At 47.7% G+C, this 27,187-nt stretch overlaps 2 protein-coding genes across 2 annotated transcripts; both read right to left on the reverse strand.

Moving 5' to 3' along the window:
* Positions 1-2,206: 2,206 nt before the first annotated feature.
* On the reverse strand, positions 2,207-17,118 carry YWHAE (tyrosine 3-monooxygenase/tryptophan 5-monooxygenase activation protein epsilon). Its single transcript, XM_032216833.1, has 6 exons — positions 16,906-17,118; positions 13,752-13,951; positions 11,310-11,416; positions 9,710-9,916; positions 9,248-9,384; positions 2,207-3,671 (listed from the first exon to the last, which is right to left on the reverse strand). The coding sequence occupies exons 1-6, from the start codon at positions 16,967-16,969 to the stop codon at positions 3,619-3,621; spliced, it is 768 nt and encodes a 255-aa protein (XP_032072724.1). The 5' UTR covers positions 16,970-17,118; the 3' UTR covers positions 2,207-3,618.
* Positions 17,119-19,388: 2,270 nt separating this feature from the next.
* Positions 19,389-25,808, reverse strand: CRK (CRK proto-oncogene, adaptor protein). Its single transcript, XM_032216274.1, has 3 exons — positions 25,481-25,808; positions 24,233-24,765; positions 19,389-22,359 (listed from the first exon to the last, which is right to left on the reverse strand). Exons 1-3 carry the CDS (start codon positions 25,710-25,712, stop codon positions 22,222-22,224), a joined length of 903 nt encoding a protein of 300 aa, XP_032072165.1. The 5' UTR covers positions 25,713-25,808; the 3' UTR covers positions 19,389-22,221.
* Positions 25,809-27,187: the final 1,379 nt, after the last annotated feature.

Below are 27,187 nucleotides of genomic sequence, written 5' to 3' on the forward strand. Positions count from 1 at the left end.
ACTCATGCCCTCGTCCTTTCTCGCCTGGACTACCTGCAAACTCTCTCTACATTGAAGAGCACCCAGAGGCTTCGGCTGGTCCAGAATGTGGCCGTGCGTGGTTATCACGGGGGCACCCTAGGTGCTCCCATGTTACACCCCTTTTAGGCGGCCTGCACTGGTTGCCAGGTTGTCTTATGGGTGCGATTCAAGATACTAATTATGAACTTTAAGCGTTCTATGGCTTAGGACCAGGGTACCTGCGAGACCACCTACTGCTACCAGTAGCCTCCCACCGTCCAGTGTTATCAGCCAGACAGTGAGAGAGCGCCTTCCCTCTGGAATGAGCTCCCCCCCCCCGAGCTTTGCATAATGCCCGACCTCCGGTCCTTCTGACCCGCCCTAAAAAACTTGGCTTTTCCAGCAAGCCGTCCTGACCTGAATAAATTATTAATTTTAATTTAATATCTAAATCGCATTGTAAATGTCTATTGGGTTTTTTGGGATACTTTATTAATGTCTCTTTTAATTTTGTAATATGTTTTATGTTGTACGCCGCCCTGAGTCCTTGGGAGAAGGGCGGCATATAATCCAATAAACCTAAACCTATTTCCACTGTAGCCAGAGCCCATCTACCCACCTTGCTGCTGGTTGTCCCTTTTTTCTTTCCATTTTTTAAAGAGTTCAGGAGGCAAACAGGGGTCCTTGTCATCACATCACACACTCATCAGTTTTAGGCCCGCACTATACTCCAAATCTTGAACTTGAGCTGGATTACCCTATGCCCTCAAAGCCCCATGAATAAAATTACCAAAAATTCACAGGATGCAGATACAATATATTGTGCCCTAATGAAGTTGGGCAACCTTTGAGCACACAGGTGCAAAAGCAGCTCCTATCTGCAGCTCCCTCAGTTACTTGCACTCCTGCATGTTCTCAATCACACTGTGGTGGTGTTGAATCTGAGGCTCCATGCAGCTTTTGGACTTGAGCATGGGGGAATAAAAGCCCAAAAAACCATCCACTCACACCTCTGACCAGCAGCTATGAACACCCAAGTCATGGGGTGCTTCCCTTGTCAAGGGTGCCAGGGGAAGGACTAGCAGTGGTGCTGAATAAAGCAAACGCCAGCATTCTGGTAGTGGCACCTTAGTGATGGGAGAGGTTTTTTAAGATGGGGCTCCCTGGAGGCTATTTTGCATGAACAGAGGACACGCTCCCTCCTCTTAGTCTGCCACTTCCTCCCTGCCCCACTGCGTCGTGGCAAGGCATCTGACTAAGGATAGCTCCGAAGGTAATTTATGTCCACCGCTGTTTACAACTGGGAATGATTAGAGGGACCAACAAAGGCTCAGTTGACGCCTGCCTGCCTGCCTGCAGAAGCCTCTACTGTTCTCTAGCTCTAGAGTCCTGCATGACCCCTCGCAGACACACAGCGTGAGAATCGATCACCTATTCCACCACTTGAAAGGGGAGCTGTGCCCATAAGCCTCAACTGGTCACCCTGCTCTACCTGCCCATCAGGAAGGGCAAGAAATCCCGTAGGTATTCAAGCTGCTGGGTAAAGGTTCTGGAAAACCTGCCCTCTTGGCCCATTCACCCTTGGAAGACCTACGCGGGGCCCTCAGCAGGCCCGTGAGCGACACCCTCCTCCACCCATTACCCAGAATGGGCTTGGAGCCCCCCTTGGACGCAGAAGCCCCTAGGCTTTCTCACATGGACTCTGCACATGGCCATGGCTGAAAGGAGGGAGGCCGTGGACGGGAGGGCTCCAAGCGAAAGAGGCTTTGAATCCCCAAGGTGGCCCACAGATGCAGCAAACTGCTCCGATGGCACATCCCCTTGCCCTGCCCAGTGGGGTCTCGGCATGACTGGTAAAACAGGGATTAAGAAACAGTATCCCAGAAGCCGGGAGGCTCTTCAATGAGCTTTTTTCAGGAAATAAGTAGCCTAAGGAAAGTGTCAGCCATTTCATCAAGCCCAAATCTCTCTCTCTCTCTCTCTCTCTTGGGGAGGGGGGGCAGGGGGGGCGCAAGAGAAGGGCTTTTGTGGATCAGGGAAGCTGCCTTCTCACACATTTTTGTATCTGCTCTCAGACACGCAGGTCTACCCCCCCACCCCAACAGTGCTGCTCTCATCTCAAGAGGCGAAACGCTCGCTTGATGCTGGAGTGACAGCTGAGAGATTTCCCACTTTTGAAAGGCTTGTGCAGAGAGGGCGCGAGGTGCAGAATCTTTACACAGTATTTTATTTATCCAACAGACTTGCTGCTCACTCCAAAGGGGAATCCCAAATGAAACTAAAGGCAAGGATACAGGTCAGACCAGAGGTATTGGAATAAGGCATTCACAGACAAAATAAAGAGCGCGAAAGCACTGAAGGAAAATGTTTCCGAGTGTATGTAAAATTTACCCCACAACCCCTCCAATATTTACCAGCCCGTGGCCTAAAGAAACGAACAAGGCATAAGTTGAATTGAACACTGAAAGGAAGTGGCTGCTGAGAAAGTCAGAGGGCAAGAGAAAGGAAGGGGGAGGGAGGGACGGGGGGGAGGGGGGGACACGGCTTGATTTCAGAGAGGTGCTCTAGCTCAACCTGACCCACTGTTTATCTGCTTAGAGGGTGGAAGCATCACTTCCGGTTGCCATCGTTAAGTAGATACAATCTCAGGGTGGAAGAGCGTGCTCTGCATCCAGCCACAAATTTAGATTCACAAATCCTGGCCGAGGCCATCGAGTGGAAATTACAGCCACCGACTGTCCATAAGCTCTGCTTTTCCTGCTACTTGTTCTGCCTGCACCTCTGCTGAATAGGGACCAGGGTAAAGTAGCAGTAGTATTTGGCATCGTTTTAATTTAGGGTTGTTTTATTTAAGTTTAAGGTTAATTCCATGCTGTGTTTCAGTAAGAACAATACAGATCCTGTATCTGTGGCTCCAGTCAGATATCCAGTAGTACAAATTAGCTTCAAGTTACACATACTGAACAAAAGAGGTTGAGCTAGCAAAGAAAGGGAGAGAAAAATACTCAACACACATGCAGGCTTTTCAACGCCACCTTCGATGCTCACCTGCTTGGAGGGGGAGTAAAGAGAAGGCAGAATGAGCAGCCACGGATCGTGAACCGTTTTACCAGCACCCTCAGCAGTTTGGGGTTTTCGCTTTGTTTTACTGCAAAACCATTACAAGAACTGTTCCAAATGAAACCTGTAACTTCAAGCTAAACGCCCAATTTTAAACACTGGTATAAATTGTTTAAACAATTATAAAAATGAAAAATGCCACCACCTGCACTTCACAGTGCAAAATACTTTCCCTAGAATTCTAACGGCTTCCAGATGTTACCTCCAACTGACAGAAGACACACAATGATTCAGAAAAAGCCTCCATTAAGCCAGTCCGGTTAGTGTCTTAAAGAAACTGAAAGCTGGCACCAGTAAAATCCACAGACATTCACTCTTGCCTTTTAAAGAACTTTTCAACTGTGTAAAAAAAAAAAAAAAAAACCAACAGGGTAGGAACCTAAATTCTGGGGCCCATCACAACGTCAGGTAAGATGGCTCCCAGGGAGACCGGGGGGTTTTGAGGGAGGATGGGGCAGAAGGGGGACAAAGGTGGGGTCTTTTATTGGCCTTGATGTCTCACTGGGTTTCGTCTTCCACATCCTGCAGTGCTTCTTTACTCTGTTCTTCACCTGGGGAGAAAAATCAAGATAGTTAGACCCTGCCCGAGGGAAGCAGGTGCCCCCTCCCGGCCTTTAAGGGCCCCCACCCCCACGAGCAGGGCAGTCCATAGAGCCCGAGACCCAGCAGAGGGGCAGTGACCCTGAAGGCCCAATCAAGGGAACGACCCCCCCCCCCAAGAAGCACCCTCTCCCTTCCTTCTACACGGAAACCAAGTGAGGACACAAAGGAAGCGTCCCAAGGTCAACATCTCATCGGCAAGACTAGTTAGTCCATCTTGCAAACCTCTCCCACTCAGAGCAAATTCTTCTTCCTTCACAACCCCAATACAAGCAGCTGTGGCCAAAAAAGACTCAGGATCCTTTGGACCACAGACGTTTCCATGCTTCTCGTTAATCTGGAGCCATGACCCGATCCAACTGAAGCATGCAACAGAGATGGGCTGCTCCAGTGCATTCTGCCCCCGGCCAGCTGCCCTGGCTCTCTGCACACAAGCACAAGTCCCCCTAAGATCAGGAGACCACACGTCTAATATGGCTTGACATGCAACGGTCACATCAACCAGCAGAAAAGCTCGGCTTTTGCAATGCCACAGTCCCTTTTGGACATTTCAGGAATCGTTCTTGTGCCAGGAAAAAGGGACACATACAACCTGCCCAACCTGTTGGTTCAAGGAAGGCTAAATTCAGAGGAAGACAGGCTAAGTGGTGACTCTACCCTTATGGGATGCAATGAAAGGACTATCTGTGAGGGTGTATAGTCAAGCATCCTGCTTTTTTTTGGGGGGGGGGGAAAGAGATGCCAGATCTAATTGTATTTGTGGACCTTCACTGGTGGGGGGAGGGGAGGGGGAGAGAGATGAGAGTGCATAGCCCTGGCATGAGTCAGAGATGCAAGCATAATGCAAGCATGATTAGTGAGTGACAAGGAGGGGAAAAAACAGATATTCTCCAGGGTCACCATGAAGACTTACAAAGTAGAGTATTAGAAAATGAACAGGTGGAGTTCCTTTTAAGAATCTACATAATGGAAAAGGAAGGGAGAAAAATAGGAGTTAAGAAAAGGAAATCTATTGACTTTGACTATGATTAGGAAAAAAGCATGAGAAGGGGAGAAACCTCAGCCCAAATTTACTTGTTGAGCACTGAAATTGCGAGGCATCGGAAAACAGGAAAACAACAGACACACCTTGAACAAGGGCCCCTGAGTTCTTCCCCCAACTCCCCTCCATCCTAGAACCCTAAGCCTCAACCCTTTAGGAGAGGAATCCTGCAAACAGGACAAAAACCAAGAAACCAAAGGTTATTTTCTCATCCTGTATTCAACAGCCAGCAAGATACAAATTCTTGCACTTCCCAAAGATAGTATAGGGTTTCTGTTGGGCAGCACAAACCAAGGGCAACATCGAATGATCGTCATGCAGCTTCACCTAGAAGAGGTAAGCATTTAGGTGCTATCACTGTTGGTTCTAAGGACTAGCCATGATTCGGCATCTGACTGGGAACTGCCCACTGAATTCAGAGGCTGGCAACCTTCTAGGTTTGAAACCAGGGGAGACGGGCTGGAGAAAACATGTGCAGAACTGCAGAGGCTGTATAATAAATTCTGCTGCCAAGCAACAGCGTGTTCTCTTTAGGTAAAAGTCGTGAGAATTTCCTTCCAGAAGCTTGATGTGCACTTCTCTTCTCTGTGCTGTCGAACCCCCGTTATCCCTTCCAGCCCTCCCATTCCCAGAGGACAAGACCAGGTAGGCTTCAGTCTCCTGTTGATGGAGACGGTGTCAGGAAACCAGACTGGCAGGCAAAGGACAAGCTCCCCAGCCTCCCGCAGCTCTCCTTTCACCAGGTTTGGGATAGAGAGAAAAATCAATTTTGATGAAACTAACCGGGAAAGAGATGGGACAGACCGGAAGAGCATTAGGAAAGGCAGGGAGCCCATCCTCTCTGCGGTTCAGTAGAAAGGGGAAAATGCTCCTCCATGATGGCTGGCAACATTAAATCTGCAGAGTTCATACTACTCCTACTAGGACAGAAACCTTGTGCTGGCAGCATCAAGGTTAGATGGCACTGCAGTCTCTCACTGTGTGACAGGTCTTCAAGATGGTGGGGCCAGAATCAAGGCTGCATCAAAGATCAGTGGAACACCGCAGGGGATGCGCTGCGTCAGGGCCCTGTGTGTGGAGCGAGAGCCACCGGTTGCCACTTGCTTTCCAAGCCCAATTCCAGGTGCTCGTCTTACACGCTTTAGACCCCAAGGAACCACAAGACTCCCGTAGGACGTTCTTTGCACTCCTGGGTCCTCAGTGGGAACCCTTTGTGGCTCTTGCCAGGGGCGTATTCAGCAAGCTGCTTTCTCTTTGACATGGTGGGCCCCATGCATTGGAATCAACCACCCACGGAGAGCTTAAAATCTACTTAAAAAAAAGAATTTCAGACATTGTAATGCTCTGTTTCAAAGTTTCCAAAGTGATAAATGCTTTTACATCTTTATATGCAATATACGTAGTCTTGTGAACTGCTTAGAGCTATCGGAATGAATGTCAGCTAATGTAAGAACCACCAGATCAATAAACCCTGCTCAACCCAAGGGAAATGGGGAGAAATGACTTTATACTGTCAGCTTCCTATCAAATCAAAAATATGATCCTCACCGCTACATACGTGGGATACCAATCCGGTTTCTCACGAGAGAGGATTGGTGAACTTTGTTACACCTTCCAAATATTTTGTCTCAAGTCAGCTTCAATTTTCAAATTACAAACTTGTTTATTCACCAACCAGCTTTTGTTCCAAAAGCGCTGAATCCTATGCTCATCTATTTATATTCTGTCCCCTGCTATTCAACGGGACCTTCTTGGAAGTAAGTAGGTTTAAGTTTAACCTTGACCTCATGATAGACATCTTGTCTGTTACTTTTAAAACAGTATAGAGCACCAAAGAAAGAAACTCTGAAATAGATACTACGTCCTGCAGTGCAGAAACTACATGAGAAGACGCGCAATCCAGGAACACACACACACACACGTTTTGTGAACCTTTCAGAATGTTCAATGTTTTCTGCCTGAATATGACCTACAACATGTTCTCCACACATGCCCTGGAGCTAGACAAGAGAACCCAAACAAATGTCAAAAACACAGACTTGGTTCATTTATTCACTGAAGAAAATTATCTGAAACTACAGATTTATGTGTGGGGAAAAGTATCTGGATCTCTAAGGCTACCAGTTCATTTGAAGGGAAAATTTTAGAGCTGGGGGTTTCAGTCAATGGGATGAGGAGGATGACGATCAGGTGTAAGTGTGGGAAGTCCTTCCTTACCCAAAGCACAGAATTTTGGGTATTATCCCAGGGGTGCTTTTTCCAGGAGGCAAGTGGACTTCCTTGTTCTCCTTCAGCTTCTGACTGAAGGGAGGGAATGGGAAACCATCCAGTCAGAGCTGAAGAAGCTTCCTGGATGAGAAGCGAATCGTCTTCAAAGAAAACAAGGAAGCCCACTTGCCTCCTGGAAAAAAGCACCCTGGGACAACCGGGACCTACGTACGGGTGGTGGAGAGTCTCCACTGGGCATCCACTCTCTAAGCCTGATCTTCACAACAAGCCAACTATGTTGAAGTATTCTTGAACAAAGAATTCGGAGGATTTCCGAAAAACAGTTGTTGATGCTGAGCAGGCAAGCAAGAACTCTATTTCCAAAGAGTTTGGACTTTCTTCTGCCAGGCAAACCATGTACAAAGGAAGGCAACCCAATCCCACTGCTGCCCTCGCCAGGAGTGGCTGACCAACCGGGACCACACCCAGATCAAGGCCTTACTCAGGAGTCTCCAAGAGCCCCGATGGGAGGCCAGGCCTCTTTTGCATTGAAGAATGTCCATGTGGGTGAGGCCACCACTTAAACACTGAAAACAATGGTGTGTGTGTGTGGGGGGGGCAGGGTTGCAAGGCCCCTTGTCTCCAAAAGGACACTGCTGCTCGTCTACAGTTTGCGAAGGGCCATGTGAGTGAGCTAGAAGGCTGTGAGGGGAGACTCCTGTGGATGCAGCAAGACAATGACCGGAACACACCAGTCCGAAAGTTAAGTTAAAGTTAATGTTTGGGAGTGGCGAAGCCAAACATCCCATAGAAATGTGGGAGGACCTAAATCAGGCAGTTCATGCCAGGGACCTCAGCAGCCCAGCTCCCCAGTCCAATCTCTTCTGTAAGGATGGGGGCAGGAGAACACCAAAATCCCTCGGAGCCAAAGGGCAGCAGGGACTAATTGTCCCTGGAAAGTTAGTTGCAGTTATTGCTGCTGAGGGCGGAGTGGGCGACCTGCACACTAGTTCCTAAAAAGAAAGGTTCACATATGAAATAAGTAGCTTTCGATTGCTTTTCTCAACGAAGAAATGACTAAACATTATGTTTTTTGTTCACTTGTTTTAACTGAACAACTGTCTTATCTAGTTTTAGGACTTATGGGAAGTCACATTTTCGGTCATGTCTGTGCAGAAATATTGGAAATCCAGAAGGTTCACAAACGTTTAAGCATTACTATTCAACTGCCAAACGATGCTTCAATTAGCCAAAATTTCAGCAATACTCAGGAGATGAATGAATTCCAAAAGAGAAATTAGGCTTGAAGGATTTAATATAGTTTTATCTTTTAGATACTAATTCAGTGGCTGAAAACAATTATTTACATTAATCCATTCCAATTACTGTTTTTCTCAGGTAACAACATAGACACAATTCTCTGTAACAGAATGAAGTTTGAAAATAAGATCAGAAACTAGACAAGTCCGCACTAACATTTTTGTGCAATGGCTCAAGAATCCTCCCCCCCATACCCATTTCTCACATTTTGAAATTACACCGTAAGGAAGGTTTTCTATACATTTTAGAACCAATGGCCAAACCGAGAATCAATTGCAACTCTAAAAAACCAAAATAAGGGGCTCCCCAGAGAATACCAGTCTCCATATGCAGCTGGAAGAACTTCGGAGAGGTGCTACGCTTATAGGGGCCTAGCACTACATCCTAGTACAGAGGTCATTCAACCGAAGTAAAGATATTGATTGGCAGGCCAGAGGGAACCCCCTTGGAACCCAGAATTCAAAACCTAAAGTAAAAGCAGCTCAGTAAGTCTTATGCTGACTAAAAACCCAAAACTGGCCCGTGTTTTCTGCAGAGGGCAGAGTTGGCTTTCTTCCCACTTTCCCCATCCCTTCCATAAAAAATGAAGCAGTTTGCAGAATCCTCCCAAAAACAATTTATTGGCTTCTAAATACTTGGCCAAAGTCAGATTGTGCGGATCTTAATAACAAGCCCACTTGGGGTGGGGAGGCGAGGGGGGTGTTGGGTGTTCCTTTGCATGCCTGCTGAAGAGGGAGCGCTTTTTCCCACCTGGGAACTGCACGCCAAAAGGACTGGGCTGCTGCGGCTGCTTCTTCTGCCAGGCAACCCCAACGGGGAAAGAAGCGTCTTGCATTCCACTCCCTGCCCAGCCCCTGAGCTGCCTAGACTTGCGCACAGAGGGATATGTCCCTATTCCACAGCTATGCTGCGTGCCCTGAGGTCGCAGGGGAGGCCGGACCTGCCGGGGCTACTCACCATCACCCTGCATGTCTGAAGTCCATAGTGTCAGGTTATCACGTAACAACTGCATGATAAGTGTAGAATCCTTATAACTTTCTTCGCTCAGCGTATCCAGTTCTGCAATTGCGTCATCAAAAGCGGCTTTCGCCAACCTATAAGCAGAGGATGACTACGGTAGCAAAGCATGTCAAGGGAACCAACTGCTCCTGCGGGTGAAGACCTCAAGCTTGGCAATAACACCCCCCCCGCCCCCGGGAACCCTTAGTTCTGCAGCAGCCTCCCTTTTCAGAGCCAGCTTGGTCCCCTGACAATCCCTATGGAGGGAACACCTTTGGGGGAACTGACATTTCCTTCCTCCTCCTCCTCCTCCTCTGTTGGTATTCCAGACTGATCCAGGGGCAGCAACAGTCTGGAGTTCCCTGAGGCGCTCATTCACGGAGGGCTCTAAGGGAGGATACGTCCTAGTAACTCACTTACCTGCAGGCACGATCAGGAGAATTAAGAATTTCATAGTAGAAAACAGAGAAGTTGAGGGCAAGTCCTAAGCGGATGGGATGTGTTGGAGGAAGTTCTGTCATTGCAATATCACTAGCAGCTTTATAAGCCACCAAGCTGTTCTCGGCAGCTTCCTTTCGGTCATTTCCTGTGGCAAACTCGGCGAGATACCTGTGGTAATCCCCTTTCCTGGATAAGGGAATAAAAAGCAATCAAGAGCAATGTGCAAGAAGATTTATTGCCGGAGTGGGTTTCAATCTCTTTGGACTGCTGTTATTTCTAACTAATGGGATAAAAGTTGAATTTTAATATTTTAAACAAGCCCACTTGCTCCCAAGACTTGTGCAACCCCCCCCCCGCGGCCTAGTGGTGTTTCAAAAGCCCCCAAGATCTGGCTCTTCGCTGAAGCCTTTGGCAAATGTGATTCACTGGGAGTCAGGAGGCACATTAATTTAATAAATTGTTATGATTAGGTTAACCAGCTATATTTGCATGGCACAATGTGAGATTCTTATGAATTCTGATTTCCCAAGAGTGAAATCAGTCCCCCTCATGCGATGACTGCACTCTCGATTCCCCCCAGTAGCTAAATCTTGCATTGTGATAAAAATAAATAAGGCAGAAGGGGAAGCAGGGCCAATCTGTCTGCCAACTGAAAGACCAAACTGTGTTTTTTCTACCACTGATTATAACCATTTTTCTGTGTAAATAAAAATATTTACATTACTCCTAGTACACTTTTCATCTTCACCAGATGAAAATGAATGGCTTGAGCCTGTCCAGCAACTGCCAGATTTTGCTTCAAGCCACTTATCATGGCTGTTTCCTGTTTCCCTCTTTCTTTCTTTCTTTCTTTCCTTCTTTCTTGTACAGATGGCCAGGCTAGAATAAAGATTTAATACTGGAAAGGAGAAAAATGACAAACGTATCCAAGGCACAAATTCTTCCAACTGTGGCTGAAAGAACCCTATATATTGAAGTACTGTTTCTAATTTTAAACAATGTGTGGTCAGATTTGCAAGAGTTAGTAAAACTTAAGTTCCATGCTCAAATATTTGATTACAGGACCACCCTTTAATTTAATTAGTGCAATATAACCTAATACAGAGTATTTATACAAAACTATCTTAATTCCTGCTTCCCTTCATAAATACATTATAAGCCATCTAACTGGTCTAGTGCCATAATTGCAAAGCAGACCCAGGACTCCCTCTTTGAGGGCTAGAATAAGAGCACGAACACCCACAAAGATAAGCAACCCCCCCACCCCCCCAACAGGATGCATTTAAAAACTGACTGGATTATATGGGTTGGAAAAACAGATACATGACGTAAAGAATGCAAGAAGAGTTTCTTTATTCTTTGACTTTTGCTTCTCCATCCTGCTTGTTTTCCTGCCCAGCCAGACACAAGCTCTGCCCATTTTCTTAGCTCCACGGGTGTTCCAAGGTCTGGTAGAAAAAAATTACTTTCCACCATTCAGATTTGTCTCTTAGGACAGAAAGGATTTCCACAAATAAGCAGTTTAGTTAAGGCGCACACACTCTTTTTCCATACACTGTGCCTGCAGTCTGGTACCTACATTTTATAATAGAAAACCTTCGATTCACCAGTGTTGGCCGCTGGAATGAGGTGCTTGTCCAGTACATCCAGAATATCACAACAGATTAGTTTCAATTCAGTCTCAACCTTGGAAGGGGGAAAAAAAAGGTTTTCAGAGCGTTTAATCAAAGCATTTGAACCTAAATTCAAACAACGTATGAGAAAGAGAAAAAGAAATGCATAATTTGCCTCTCAGAGGGGTAGCTTTGTAATAATAATAACAAACACCCAATCCCATTACGCCAGTGATGTAATGGGACTGGGTGTTTGGAAAAGGATGCTCCCTCCACCACGCCCCTGCTGACAGCTGGTGGCTCCAGCAGTTCAGGTTAGCTGACCCGAACAACAGTGCGCGCCCCCCCCTCCAGAAGCACCTACAGGAGAGGGTGGCGAAACTAGATGGGGACATCTTTCCTCTATACGCTATTAAAACTCCCACTTCTGTAACTTTAACTGTGTGAAATGGCGTATCGTAGGGCAACAATTTTTGAACCAAAATATCTCAAATGGGCCAACTTACAGAATGTGTCCAAAATCTGGGACCCATGACTTCTGTGGAACTGAAATTTGGCAAACTTTATAAAATATTATGACATAAAATGATCGTAAAACAATTTATGATATAATACAAAATGTCACAAAAATCTCCTGTACTATTCAGTTCAACATGGCTATTTTCATGGCAGATCCATCTCTGAGCGCCTCCCATCTTTTCAAGCGAAGGCAGTAGTACATCATTGTGTCATTGTGGAAAGCGTTGCGGAATATCTGGTAAGGAAATATCTCTGAAAGGATGAGCCAACGGGTCACGGGTCATCTAATGTTTCCATTTTGGCCCTGCTGACATTCTCTACAGTGGGAAATAGGGGTCCTTCGTGACCAACTGGCTCTTCTTGTACAAAAGCCAGGGCTCGGAGAAATCAATGGTTGGGTTTATTCCTGGGCACCAATTTCACCAGATGGCATATCCAGGTGGCATACTGATCCCAACATGTAATGGTGCCACAAACCCTGGTCAAGTCTTCCCAGCTAATCTTCCCCATACCCTGAGCAGAGGAGCAGGTAAGCCCCAACATAGACCTCCACCTTCCTTTCAGAGAAAGACACCTCAGGTTTTGCCTTTAAAAATCAAGTCCGCTGGATTCCAAACCCAAGCGGCCCCGATTCTAACCCCACAAAGGTGTGTACATACACGCACACAAGCGTGAATGGCCTCTGCAAAGCCTAAGTGATCGTGGCAGCCTCCAGTGCAGGCCAGTTCCCCTACGCTGAACCACCTCAACACAGAAAGCTGCATTATTTAAGATAATTAAAAAACGACTAAGGAAAATACTCCCAATGTTGTTAAGTGTCAAGATTGAGGCTTAAATTATATGACTAAAAAAATCCAGATATATTTGTGAAGTTCAATAGTTTCTCAATAGCTTAGAGGCATTCTTGTGAACACGACTAAGGACAGGCAAGGAAGCAGAGAACAAGAGCTATAACGGGCATTTCAGTTTTGAGTTTCCTGGGATCATTTATCTACTCTCTCTGCTCCAAAGCAAGAACCGATACTAATGGATCAATTTGACTTGGCCCAGCAAATGGGGCACAATTGTTTGGAATCCTGCCTTCAGTGCCATATAACATTTTTTAGGATTAAAAGAACTTAAGTGTAGTTCACACAGAGGAAAGGTACAAAGAATCTGTCAATAGTTTGAGAAACTATATAGTTCTAAGTATCTCAGATTTCTATTTAAGGCTCCAAAACTTCATATGTATTGAGAATCTGTCTTACAATAACGAAGACATCCCATTTCCTGAATCTATTTTAAGAATCTGGGAGTGCCTTCTTCCCCAAGGGTTAATGGTTGCCTCTGCTAAGCCAACCCAGTATCTGAAATTGAACTTAAAATTCCATTTATAAACAAGCAAAACCTATGAAATAATGTTACAATGTGAAACACTCTTATTCCCTTCCATCTCTGAACCTTCCTCAACAATTATTCGGTAGTCAGTGAATATGTTCAAGTAAAGTGAATAATTCAGTTTCATCCACGCAGAGGCATGCTCGAAGGACTCAAGCCTCTAGTAAGCAATCTATCTTTTGGCAGCTCAGTGCAGTTTATTAGGCCATTGAAAAGAGGATACATGTTGGAGGACACACTTCAAAGCCTCCACACAGACTCGCAGCTCCTTTCCATAGCAATCCATGCCTGTTCAGGCCATTGGGGAGAGGAGGAGAAAAGAAGAGCTGGGCCAGAATGCCACAAGAGCTACAAATGCTGTGATGCACACACCCAGGACAGTGGAAGGAAAAGGGATAAAAAGGTAGCTCCGCTCTGCCCAGATGTCCCTGCTACACAAACCTTGCAAAAGGAAACACATCCACTTCCAAGCTCGATTCGGGGGACTGAGGAGGTACAACCGTATCACTCACCATTTGCCGATACTCCCGGATCATCTTCAATTTGTCTTCCCCACCTTTGTTCTCTTCCTTCTGCTCAATGCTACTGATTATTCTCCAGGAGGCTCTTCTGGCACCAATCACATTTTTATATGCAACAGAGAGCAAGTTTCTTTCCTCGACCGTCAGCTCCACATCCATTCCAGCCACTTTCTTCATTGATTCAACCATTTCTAAAATACATATACACAACACACCAACTTACATGTCAGGCGTCTCATGCCAAATATGGGAATAAACTTTATAGTCCTCCATAAAAAATGAAACCAATGCTGATAGCTCAAACCCAGAAATTTATCCTGAGCAACTGGGGTGGGGGAGGGGGGTGTCTATGACTGTCAGACAAACCAGGCTGCAATGCCAACAGCACCAGGCCCCCCGTGGGAGCAAATGTAAATGCACGCAGCAAAACTCTTTATGACACAGATTAACCGAAGCTTTCCGAAGCATCGGTGCCGCAGCAATGCCGAGCAGCCCTGAAAGCAAAGCTGCAGCCGTGGCAACTGGAGCCCCAAACGGCCGAGATTCCAAATGCAGCCAGCTCCACCGATTGCTTCTTGCAATCACCTGAGGACCGTCTCCCCTGTACAGTAGCATGAAGAGATGGGGTTAAAATACTGGTACGCTATGGGAAAGTATGGAGGACACGGAAGGGAACCCCTCATCACAAGAGGAGGGCTGCTTAGCAAATGAAACTCAGACACCCTCAGCCACGAGCCTTTCGCTTGTCCACTAGAGGAAGGTGGCCCTCTGGGACAGAGCAAGCCTTCAAGCTTCCATTCCAAGAGGACCAATCCAGATGATCACCCACGGCTGTACTTTCCAGCAATACTACATCCCATACTTCATGGGCACAAATCAAGTCAATATTTTAAAATCATTATTAGTTTATTATCCTGCCTTTTTCATATTTAATTCAAAGCAGTGAAAATACCCAATACATAACAACATGGCGTGGAGATCTGGCTTGGGAATAGGACAACTGAAAGGGATTTGGGTATCCTTATTCATCACAAGTTACCTACAAGCTAGCAATGGGATGCATTAACTGAGCAGGCTCCAGATTATGGACAGTAACCATCCTCCTCTACTCTGCCCTGGACAGACCCCACCTGGGGTCCTGGGTCTAGCTCTATGAACCATGGTTCAAAAAGGATAGCGAGAAATTAAAGCCTTTGGAGGATGACAATCAGGGTAGTGAATGTTGGAAGGCCAAACCCCATGAAGAACAGTTACAAATTCTGGATCTTTAGCCCATAGAAGAGAAAACTGAAGGGAGACATAATAGCAGTTGTGCAACATCTGAGGGACTGCCACACAGATGCGGTGCAGTGATTCTTTGTTGCCCCAGAAGGCAGGAACAGAAGCAATGGATTCAATTTAAAGGAAATGGGTTCAGGCTCGATGTTCGCAGAAGCTTCTGGGCTGCATGAACTATGTCAGTCAGTGGAACAGACTGCCACATGAAGCGACAAGTTCTCATTCAGTCGATGTCTTTGAGGGGATGACTGGTCACCATCTGCCAATGATGCCTTGGTGGGTCTCATGCTGAGCAAGGGGCTGGATTTGATGCGTCTAAGATCCCTCAACAAGTCCATGACCACGATCATCTCTGCCAATATTTTGATATTTTTCATTGTGAGAACCCATTCACGACATGCCCTCTTCTAGGAACCTAACCCAACACAGAAAGCGTTCAGCATCAGGTAAAGCCCTCCCACATCTCCCATGTATTGCAAAACTTAAATCATAAGGTAAGCCCTTCTGATATCTAGTCACCTTAGCATCTGAGTAATGCAAAATACCCAAGTTTAGGTGTATAGAAAGGATTCTGGTTTGTCCATTAAAATGTGTTTTCAAAATATTTCTTTAATTCCATTTTACAACACTGCCAACACTTTACAATTTATCAGTATTTTAGATGGGAAGCACATGCAAACCGTAACAACACTGTTCGGTATTTAGTATTTCAGGGTTCCAAAATCCACAAGGGATTCTGACCCTTCCTTGGCTTAGGGCCAACATATTGGAATGACTGTTTCCAATTTCATACTTTATGGCTGTGTTTACAATTAGTACTGTTGATTTTATTATATTCTTTTTAAGGTCTTTAAGGCCCAGAAAATATGTGCACCATGTGGACCCGTCCTACCCTTGGGGAGCTTGAGGGGAGCAGCCGGGAGGAGCAGGAGTGTTGTTGTTCCCTTACGAGAAGGCCATCAACATCCTCCCGGGCAGTTTCCTGGCCTGCTCACCCAGGGGCTTTTGCTGATAGACATAATAAAAACAAGCAGCCAGGGTTCAGTCTATCAAGTGGGTTTGTCTCTTGGTCCACCCTACAACGCGGCTTGGCTTTTTCCTGCTTCCCCAGATCCTGACCTGCTAGGCAGGGAGCCACCCGGGGCAGGGAGATGATGGGGAGCAGCACATGAATGGCGATCGCGCGCGCTTCCCATTTGGGAGAAAAGGTGCAATTCCAACGCTGGGGCAACGCTGGAGTCGGAGAAGGGAAAGGAGGCGAGCGGCGGCCGTGGGAGAAGGCAGGCGGGGATCGGCCGAAGCGCTGGGCTCTCCTGCCCGGCATGCGAGCCGAGCAGGGCCGTCGGGCTCCTGCACCTACTCGGCGCTTCCGGGCTCGGCCCTTCGATACCCCCCCCCCGCCCCGAAGAGGGGGCCGCGCCCCAGCCGCCCTCCTCCGCCCTCCTCCCTTCCCCCGCGGCCTTGGGGGGGGGTGGTGGTGGCGCGGGGCTCCCCCCCCCCCGAAGGGGCCCCGGTGGTCAGAGAGGCCCCGGGCGGGTGAGGGGGTGGGGGGGGCTCCTCTAATCCCCTCCCCCGCCCTGCCTGGGCCCCCTCCTTCTTCCTCCTCCTTCCTCCTCCTCCTCCCCCCCCGCCGCCCGAGCGCGCGGCCGCCATTTTGTCTGCGCCCCCCGCCCGGCGCTCCCGCCCTGCTCCCTCCGCCTCCCTCACCGCCCGCGCCGCCATTTTGTCGCCGCTGCCCCGCCGCCCTGCTCCGGTCCGCCGCCGGCCGCTTCTCCTCGCCCCGGCCCGGCGGCCGCAGCCTCGCCCCCACCTGGCGCCCTGCCCTGCCCGCCCCTCCCTGCTCGTCTCCCGCCGCCGCCCCGCGCACCATCGTAGCGCTCGGCCTGCTCGGCCAGCTTAGCCTGGTAGACGAGGTCCTCCCGGTCGTCCATGTCCGTGGGGCGAGGGCGAGGGCGGCGACGCGGGGCGGATGGAGACCGATGGTCCGGCGGCGGGGGGGCTCAGCCACGATCAGCTCTCGCTGCTCTCCGGGCAAAGATGGCGGCGGCGCCTCCTCCCGCTACATCCGGGCAGTGCGACCGCCGCGCGCAGGCGCCGCCACGCCCCCTCGCCCTCCTTAGCAACGACCGGCCCTTGGCAACCGCCGGGCGGACGCGGGCGGCGTCGCTACTTCTCGCCGAGACCGGCGCCCTGCGGGCCCTCAGAGAAGCGTCTGCGGCCTCCTTGTCTCCGGGGCGCCTTCCCCGAGGGAGCGGCGTCTCCTGACGGGGCGACTCCTGCGCTGAGCGGGCCGGGCCCTCGACCTCCACCCGGCGGGACCCCGCGTGGACGCGCCCGGCATCGACACAAGTCGGTGCCCTCCAGGCCGCCCGTCCCCGGCAGAGCCAGACGCTGCTGCCCCGCTTCGTCCTCGGCCCGCCGTCTCCCCTCTGATCTCTTCTGCGGCCAACTTTCTAAGCCGCTTCGGGGCCCTTTCTCTGACGGGGACCCGGCACAGCCAGGCAGCGCTTCCCCGGTAGCTGCAGCAGAGGAGCCCCCGGTGGCCCCTTTTTTCCCCTCGAGGAGGAGGAGGAGGAGGAGGAGGATTCCAGGTAGCCCTTGGCCAGTTGAATGAGGGATGATCGGGCTAAGCCTGGGCCAATCCTGTTAATTGGAGCAGGCTGGCCCGATGCTCCTAAACGCCCCACCTGCCTGTCCGAGGACTTTGACCAGGATGGACATTAAACGGGCAATTTGGAAGAATCTGGCTCTTCACCTGGAGTTCTCGGAGGAGGCTACCGACTGCTGCCACCATCTTTGCTACAAGCAGCCCTAACTTAGCAGCAGCAGCAGCAGCAGTTGAGATGCTTTGCAACAGAAATCCCAGACGTTTGTTGTTTTTGAGCAAATGCCACTGTGGAGCAAGGGCTTCGTGTGGTTGCCGTTGGCAACCTCCTGCCAGCTTCCCCATTGACGTGACTTGGGAATGCTGCAGATCCTGTGGGGTGGAGGAGGATGGTGAGGGTTGAGAGATGGGACGAGCTGTTCTTGGGCCACGTGCTTCCGGCACCTTCCAGCCCTTTGCTCTCAGCAGCCCTTGGGCAGTCTGGTTTTGGTGGCTCTTGTGATAAAGCTGCCTCGTCCTGGACCTAATCATAAACGAAAGGGCCAATCTGGTATATATTACCAAAACCTAACTCAGCTTTGAGGCCTGTGTTCACGTCTCCCCTGCTCTAAAGTCCAGCTTTAAACAGGAGGAAAGGTAGAAAAAATGAAACATAAAATCCCTCTTTTTTAAAATGAATTCGTCCAATAATCAAACAATATTATCCACAAATTAAATTTCTTTTCACACTGCTAACAGTCCCAGTCCAGTCTTTATTTTAAAGCTTCAAAATCCTCCCTTAATAGTTTGTTTCACTTTTAGGTCTGTGATCTTTCTCCATGTAATAAATTTAGTCAGCCAGGCCTAAAACCACAAACAGTACAAAAAGCCATACAACGGGGGCTTGGTTAAGACCTGGGAACTTGGTGGCTTTTACTCTTGGTATTCAACTGAGGGAGTGTTAATACCACTTAACCACGTGGTGACGCCATACTTGGAATACTGCATCCAGTTTTACCACGTTGTAAAAAAGGTGTTGAGACACTAGAGTGCAGAAAAGGGAAACAAAGATGATTAGGGGAGGAGGCTAAAACATAAAGAATAGTTGCTGGAATTGGGTATGTCTGTTTTGATGAAAAGAAGGACTCGGGGTGACATGAACGCATCTTCCAATATTTGAGGGACTATCAGAGAAGAGGGGGGGGGGTCCAACCGATTTTCCAAAGCACCTGAAGGCAGCACAAGAAACAACAGATGGAAACTAATGAAGGAGAGAAGCAATCTGGAATTAAGGAGAAATTTCCAGACAGTGAGAACAATTAGCCAGTGAAACAATTTCCCTCCAGGTGAATACTCCAACAATGCATGTTTTCAAGAGACTGGACAATCATTTGTCTGAAATGGTATAGTTTCCTGCCTGAGCAGGGGTTGGACTAGAAGACCTCCAAGGTCCCTTCCAACTCTGTCATTCTGCAGCAGCTGATCTTGTCATTCACTATCACTCAAATGTATAGTTGCATTAGATAGCTATATAGAATTGTCACTATTTACTATTAAAATATTTTTATTGTATTTCACTTTTTAAAAAAGCATTTCTTCTTTGATAATGTATTTTTCTTTGTGTTTTGTTCTTTTATTTCTTTTTGTCACTATTCTAAAAACAAATTTTTTAAAAAATGTTTCTTTGAACAATATGATGCATCTTTAGAATCAGCCCACCCACTGCGTATCCATGCACTTACATTGTTAAGGTAATGAAACACAAATTCCACTTTTGCTATTTTTATTTACGCCACATATTATACACATGTTGATTACAGGCTACAAAAAATAACTGTCAAGAAAGTGTGTAGTGTTATATAATACAGGGCACATTTTATATATGCTTTTGCTTTAGTTTGTGTACAGAATTTTTCACTCTGACAGCATGTTATTAAAATGATTAAAATACTTGCAGTTATAATAGATTAACAAGCTTTGATCACATCAGGTTTTATTATGAAATGCTGGGCTTGACTAAAATACTAGCTAGGAAAAAAAAACCCATTTAAACTGAGTAGTGTAATACTATGCAAAAATGCATCTCAAAATAAAAATAGTAACCAGTGGGGCTTTTATAGCAGGTCACTAATTCAGGGGAAAGTTACCTACCCAAAATGGGCTGGCTAGGAGGCCTTCAAGCAAAGCAACTGCTTCACTTGAGTAGGAAGCAGATCATGAAATGCTTCTGATACCAGATGAAGAGGAAGCGTGATAATATTGCAACCATACTTTTAAAACTGAAATAAAGTGGTTGAAATATGAATATTGCAATAATACATTTGCTATTCTGTAGTTGATTTGCTGAACTCCAGTGGGATAATTCACACATTAAACCAAAGGCAAAGCATAATATATGAACGTATTGAATAGTTTTACATACTATACTGTCATGGTTTAGTGAATAAAACAAAGTTGATTAGTTTTATACAGGCAATATGGTTTATGAATCACAATAGCTGGTCAAAATTCAACAAACCACAGGGTCTATGTATCATTCCAGAAATTCTGAAGGGTCAACATTGCAGAATTGGTCACAGGGAATTTCCAACGTTACATACAATAAAAACATTGCCCTGGTGTTTCTAATGCTGCCAACTTGGCAGAGCCTAAGCAGAAAGGTATTATAATAAACTATGTTTCTACTTAAATGCAGCGTATCCTGTTAAATAAAACTTCTGTATATCTCTTTAAGAGGTACTTCCTGCGAGAGTACAGAAAATCATCCAACCTCAATTGGAGAGATTCTGCCGTGTCCAAGAATACTTTAGGATCTGTTTCGGAAAAATCATTTTCAGGGAAACAAATCTTACTATCTCTACTGAATTTCCCATAAAACAAATTCCCACAGCAAGCCACAAAAGGCAACTGGTGGCACTGCTGCCTTTCCTAAAACCTTGGGAAGTATAGTTGAGGCGTGCCAAGAACTTGGCTTCAGAACAAATAATCTCCCAGCCTCAATGACCCACTGGGCAGCAGTGCTTTGCATGGTGTCACCAATGGGTAACCGTTTTACTAGGGAATGGACCATTCCGATCTCTGGATCCATAGAAGTTGGGATCTACAAACTTCCATTATGTTGGAAATCCGACTTAACCACTGAGGATGATTGGGTAGTACATTCCATAAGCCACAGCCAACTCCCCTGCAAAATACACATCAGCCCAGCCCTTTATGGGTAATGCAACCGTGTGTAAGGATTGACCTGTGCGCTGCTCTCTTCATATCCTAATTGATTGTTTTTTTGGGGGGGGGGAGGGGTGCATGGGACTTCCATGAGAGACAAGTGGGATCATTTCAATATTCTTCAAGCAAGAACAGAATGGCATTATTGCATTAAGCACTGAAGGGCCTCTTCCTCCTTTGTTAATGGGATATGAGATGGCCAATTACACACCTGCAGTTCATTCTTGGGAAGAGTATCAAGGCAGAGGCACCTTTTGATCAGCAAAGGAAATTTTGTTGGTTCAAGGTTATTCTTTTTCTAGCAATATTAAGTCAAAAGGAAACTTGGCAACAAGCAGTCTGGGAAACGTTAGTAGAAAAATAGGTTTCTTCAAGTCTTGAGTAGTAGTGGAAAGATATTGTGTGTGTGTAAACTATTTATGTTTTAGAATCAATGCAAAAGCATTTTAGTATTTTTATTAGTTTATTAAAAATAAGTTCTTCATGAAACCACCATCGGAATGCTTTGCAGATGGAACCATAGTTTGAAAGGAACCATTTATAGAAGAAAGTATTTGGCATTTTCATTTATCATGGCAATATTTGCCTTGCTATATGGAGTAAGTAGAAAGTACTAAAAGGAAGTTTTCAGGCACTCATCTCTTTCTATAATTGGCTAATGCTTTGGAGTGTAGTGCTCAGATAAGTCGGCAATTAAAAAAGTACAATGAACACAGTTCTCTGCCCTTTAAGGGAAGCTTAACATTCCACCAATATTTAATTTCCATTAACATCTACCTCTGAAATTAAGTCAGCTACTTGCTATGTCTGTACTAAAGACAAATTTTTGGAACTCACAATAATGAGCAGACTTCGCCCTAACGCATCCAAAATATAATCGTTAAGCTCCAGCTATCCCAGTATCAAAATACACTTAGAAAATAGACCAGGGCGATGCATAGTGTACTCATTTTGCAACAAGCAGTTATGAGACAGAAATTACATTATATATATCAGATCCAAAGAGAGGAATATTTAGGCTAGCAAGCCGTGAGTGTCCTACCAAGCCACTCGGGTTATCTACCTACAGAGAAAGCCATGCAACTGACAAAGCCTGAGAGCTCCACAGCCCTGGGTAGCATTCTCGTCCTACTCTGGGGGTGGAGGTGGGGGGGGGGGAATGTAATGTCTTTGACCTACCTCTTGGCACAGAAGCCGTGCCCTGAAAACACAAGCACCCCACGAGTGTTGTGTCCCAGGGACAGTTCATCTTCAATACCAGAATGCTGGCAGAAACCACCCTCCTTTTGACTTCTCAAGAAAGAGTCTCCATTGCTGCAGCAATGAAACGCTGTGTGCTTGCTCCCATCCGTAAGCAGAACAGTGGGGTCCTTTTCAGCTGAAGTCCTCTTCGGGATTCTGTTGATCCAGCATCCGGACATGTGTGAATGGGAAATGGCCGCGCCTGCCGTTGCACTCTCCTTCCCACTGGCCACTCATGTTAATCTTGGTGACCTTGACTAGTTCACCAACCTGCAAACCAAGAAACACATCACTGTCAACTCTGCGAATGACTCCGCAATTCCTTGGGCAGGAATCCAAACAGCGACGTTCTGTTTCTGGGAAAGCGCCCTGGCTAACCGTCACATCCGTTCAATGGAAAGCAATATGGTTAAAGAAGGAACCGGTGGCGGCGGCAGTAGCTGCTCCTAGCCTGGTCCTTTGACAGCAAGAGCTGCAGCTTTTCTCCTTTCCCACCAAGGGGGAAATACGGCATGCGAATTTCTGAATAATCTCAGGTTTTGTTCCAAAGGAAGGCAGGGCTGTGCAGTAGAGTTCCTTTTATTCCAGAAAGCAAAGAATTTGCCTTTGTTACTCAATGAACTTTCAGCACAAATTGTGATCTAACTCATCCAAACGCCTATAGGAAAAACTCAAACACCAAAGCAGGGTGGATAAAATAGATTAAAAATAAATTTAAAAATCAGATTTTTAAAAAAATTTAAAAATCAGATTTTTAAAAAAATTTAAATTGATTTTTTAAAATCAAATTTATTTTAATAAAATGCTTTTGGAGTAAAAATCTATCTGTCAGTGAGTCAACAGCAGGTAAGAGGAGCCGCTGCGGGACAGAGATGACAGTTGCTCTTTAAACATTTTGATTTAAATCACAATTTAAATCAACTTGATTAAAATCAAATCCACCCTGCACCAAAGGTTAAGAATGACTAGAATTCTGCACAATCAGCACTATTGTTTATATTATTTTATTTATCCCTGGAGCCACATCTCCAAGCCTGCCATGCTGAAAAGTCAGATAGAGCTCTGTTGTCATGCCTCATCATTCTGGCAGTTCTGCTTAACAGTGATGACTTTGGAAACCATTACAGAACAATCCCAGCTTGAGAACAGAGTAATTTTTTATGGGAACAAGGGTGTGTTATCCTTTAAATATGTAAGCCAAGATTGTCCCAATTAGTGTTCCTCAATAGCCCATTGTGGGATTCCTCCCAAGGCAAAGGCAGAGGCACCAAAGAACCAGTCTAAACACTGGGCTGCTACCAATATCATAGGCAGTCCCGGTCTTCCATGGAAGTATGGAAGCAGTTCAAGCATCCCAATCCGGCTAACCAGAGGTAGTCCTTCACTTACAACAGATTGTTTAGTGGCCGTTTGAAGTTACAACGGCACTGAAAAAAGTGACTTATGACCATTTTTCACATTTATGACTTGTAGCATCCACATGGTCACGTGATTTACATTTGGATGCTTGACCACTCAGGCACATTTATGCCGGTTGCAGTGTCTCCGAGTTATGTGATCCCCCTTTGCAACTTTCTGACAAGCAAAGTCAATGGGGAAATCAGATTCACTTAACAACCGTGATACTAATTTAACAACTGTAGTGATTCACTTAACAAATGTGGCAAGGAGAGTCGTAAAATGGGGCAAAACTCAACAAATGTCACTTCCCAAGTGAAGTAGCACCCCAACCCTTTCCCAGTGCCATTTCCTGCCTTATCCTGCTGCTTTAGAAGAAATCAAGCTGAGATACATTTAGCTGACACCAGGGAAGAGTTAATGTGTATCAAACCTCTAAGCAGTGTAACCCATGACCTTGGGCATGAAAGGCCAAGTTAGATTTAGTAACTTTTCCTCTGAAAAATGCTTCAGACAGAACTTAAGTAATCAGTGTGTTTCTCACAGGAGAGGCAAATACAGACAGCACTCACAACACAGAAATACTATCCATTTCAAGGAGATCATGCTAGTCTTTCTGCATGCTACATTGTGAGGAACATCAGCACCAGTGGCTTGGAAGCCTTGCTGCTCGCTGGGTTCCCCCGTTCTTTTTGAAACGGAAGGACCTGAGTGAGAATTCTCTCTGCACTGCGCCACTACGTACCTCCAAGGCCAAGGCTGTCTTGTCATAAGCATTAGGGACCCGCTTCTGGATGACCCGGGCAAGTATTGGCCCATTCTGAAGATTGGGAAGTGGCGTATTGATGCTAGGCTGGGCATAGGGACCTGGTTCTGGCCCACCCAATGCTTGTGGGACCGTACTATCCTGGTTACTTCCAATCGGAGCGGAGATTGCAGCAGAGGCAGGCTTATACTTCTCGACATAAGGAACCGGTATCATGCCTCGCCTGCCACCACCGTCCTCTGCATTCCACCACTGCTCTTCAGGTTTTTCCCAGATCCTCAGTATGTCTCCTTTCTTAAATGGGAGGTCTTCCTCATCATTGCCACTAAAGTCAAAAAGAGCACGTACATATTCAACTTCTTCCTGCCTGAGCTGCGCATCATTGTTATGCTTTGATTTTGAAACAGGCTCTATCAACGTTGTAGTGTCCAAGTAGTGTATTTTGTAGAACTCCAACAAAGCTGGTAAGGAATCAAACTCTTGATCACCTATCCGAAACTTAGGAGACGACCCTGCGAGCGGGGAAACAAAAAGATAATTAAACAAAATAGGAAATACCAAGAATAGCATTCAACCAATAACTCATTTTGTTTCTTAAAAATGAAAAACTAAATAAATAATGTCCATTACCTGACAGTACCATTATTGCATCTGTACATAACTTATGCACAAATTCACTTTGTAAGCAGCAAAATTAAGCGGAGGCTCTTCAGAGGCAATACAAACTCAAAAGAAGATATCAGCCCCTTGAACTAAAGGGAACAACTACAAACCTAAATGTGACTTGACCACAACTTGACTTGGGCCTGCCTTGAGAGCCGCCACAGGGAGGGTCCTAATCCTCACCATTCAGCCCAGAGGACAGAGGCAACCAACTGGGGCTTCTGTGGCCTAGAAGGCCTTTTGCAAACAGAGGAGCCAAATCCTGACTGCCGAAGAGCATTTTATTCAACTACACCGAAGTGGCGGCAGCAACAGGCGACACCGGCTCATCTCAAAGAGCAAAAGCAGCCGGCCCTGCTGGGGGCGTGGATGGGAGGCCGCGAGGGGATCTTAGGGATGGGTAAGCCGAAAGCGAGTCCACCAGAATTGCAGCCAGGACGCCCCGCTCGGCCGCATCCCGAGGACACCCGGGCGAAGGAGAGACCTCCCAGCCGCTTCCTCGCCCGGGCGGCGGCGGCGGCGGCGGGGCAGAGGCCGGAAAGGGGAGAGGGGGGGGGGACTCACCGGGCGCCGGGGGGGCCGCCCCCGCCCCGCCCCCGCCTTGGCTGTTGACGATGTAGTGCGAGACGCGCGAGCTCTCGGAGACGGAGAGGACGAAGTCGCCCAGGATGCTGCCCGAGTCCCGCACCAGGAAGGTGCCGTGGCGCTGCCCCTGCAGGAGCTCCACCGCCTCCGCCCGGCTCAACCGTCCCCAGTACCAGCTCGCCTGGTCCTCCGCGTCGAACTGCCCGGCCATGGCCGGCGGGGGAGAGCGGCAGCGTCGCCGCCGATCGCGCGCGCCCACCCGGTCGCCGCCTCCCGCAGCCGCCCAAGATGGCGGCCGCCGCGCCTACTCGCCGGAAGTGACGACGCTCCGCCGGAAGCCGTTGTTGCGGCCTCCGCGGTGGTGTCATCAGAGTGCGCCTGGGGGAAGGCGGCCGGGCCTGGAGGCTGCCGCGCCTGTGCTCTGCGCGGCGCTCGAGACCGGCCTCGGAGCGGAAGGTTTTTTCTTGCCTCGGCCCTGCCTGTCGGCAGTTGGGACAGCGGGGGCGTCCGCTAAAATGATCCACGCGTTAGTTTGGCGCTTGACCGCCGCTCTTATTACGTCTGTGTAGACGCGATTCTCCCCCCCCCCCCCGAGGGCCCAGTCCCACCCGGAACGAGGGCGGTGAATCCCCGAGACCAGCAAGCCGTGGGCGGCAACCGGTGGTTTCCCGCGATGCAGGGGCGGGGAGAGACCCGCGTTGGACCCTTCGAAAGAGGGGCCGAGGACCCCTGGCCGGCATCACAATGTGGAGGCAGGAGTTGGAGTTTATTCGATTTGTAGGCTGTTCCCCCCGAAGGGACTCAGGGCGGCTGAACAAAAGCCAAGGGAGGGGAAATTACAAAAAGTAAGACAAAGACAATCAGACAATACGAACAATTTAAAAGCACAACAGACACAGCAAATTCGAGTAAGGGGGGGGGGACTCGACCCCAGGCTTGCTGGGACAGCCAGGTCTTCACCGCCGTCCGGAAGGCCCGAAGGGTGGAGAGGGTCCGAATCTCCACGGGGAGCTCGTTCCAAAGGGCCGGAGCAGCCACAGAGAAGGCCCTCCTCCGAGTAGTCGCCAGCCAACGTTGGCCGGCAAATGGGATATGGAGGAGGCCTAATCTGTGGGATCGAATGGGTCTTTGGGAGGTGATTGGCAGCAGGTGGTCTCTCAAGTACCCAGGTCCAATACCATGAAGGGCTTTATAAGTAATAACTAGCACCCTGAAGTGTATCCGGAGACCAATAGGTAGCCAGTGCAGCTCGCGGAGGGTAGGTGTAACGTGGGTGTAACGTGGGTGCACCCACAATCACTCACGCGGCTGCGTTCTGGACCAGCTGGAGTCTCCGAACACTCTTCAAGGGCTGCCCCATGTAGAGCGCATTGCAGTAGTCCAGTCTTGAGGTAAGGAGGGCATGAGTGACTGTTGTAAGATCCTCCCGGTTCAGGTAGGGACGCAATTGGTGCACCAGGCGGACCTGGGCAAACGCCCCCCTGGTCACAGCCGACAACTGATGATCTAAAGTCAGCTGTGGGTCCAGGAGGACTCCCAAATTGCGCACCCTGTCTGAGGGGGCGTATAATTTCACCCCCCAGCCTGAGAGATGGAATACTAAGCCAATTTGTGGGAGGAAAAAACACAAGCCACTCGGTCTTGTCAGGATTGAGCGCCAGCCTGTTCACCCCCATCCAGAAGGGT

Source organism: Thamnophis elegans, chromosome 4 (assembly GCF_009769535.1).
Source record: "Thamnophis elegans isolate rThaEle1 chromosome 4, rThaEle1.pri, whole genome shotgun sequence".
Classification (NCBI taxonomy): Eukaryota; Metazoa; Chordata; class Lepidosauria; order Squamata; family Colubridae; genus Thamnophis; species Thamnophis elegans.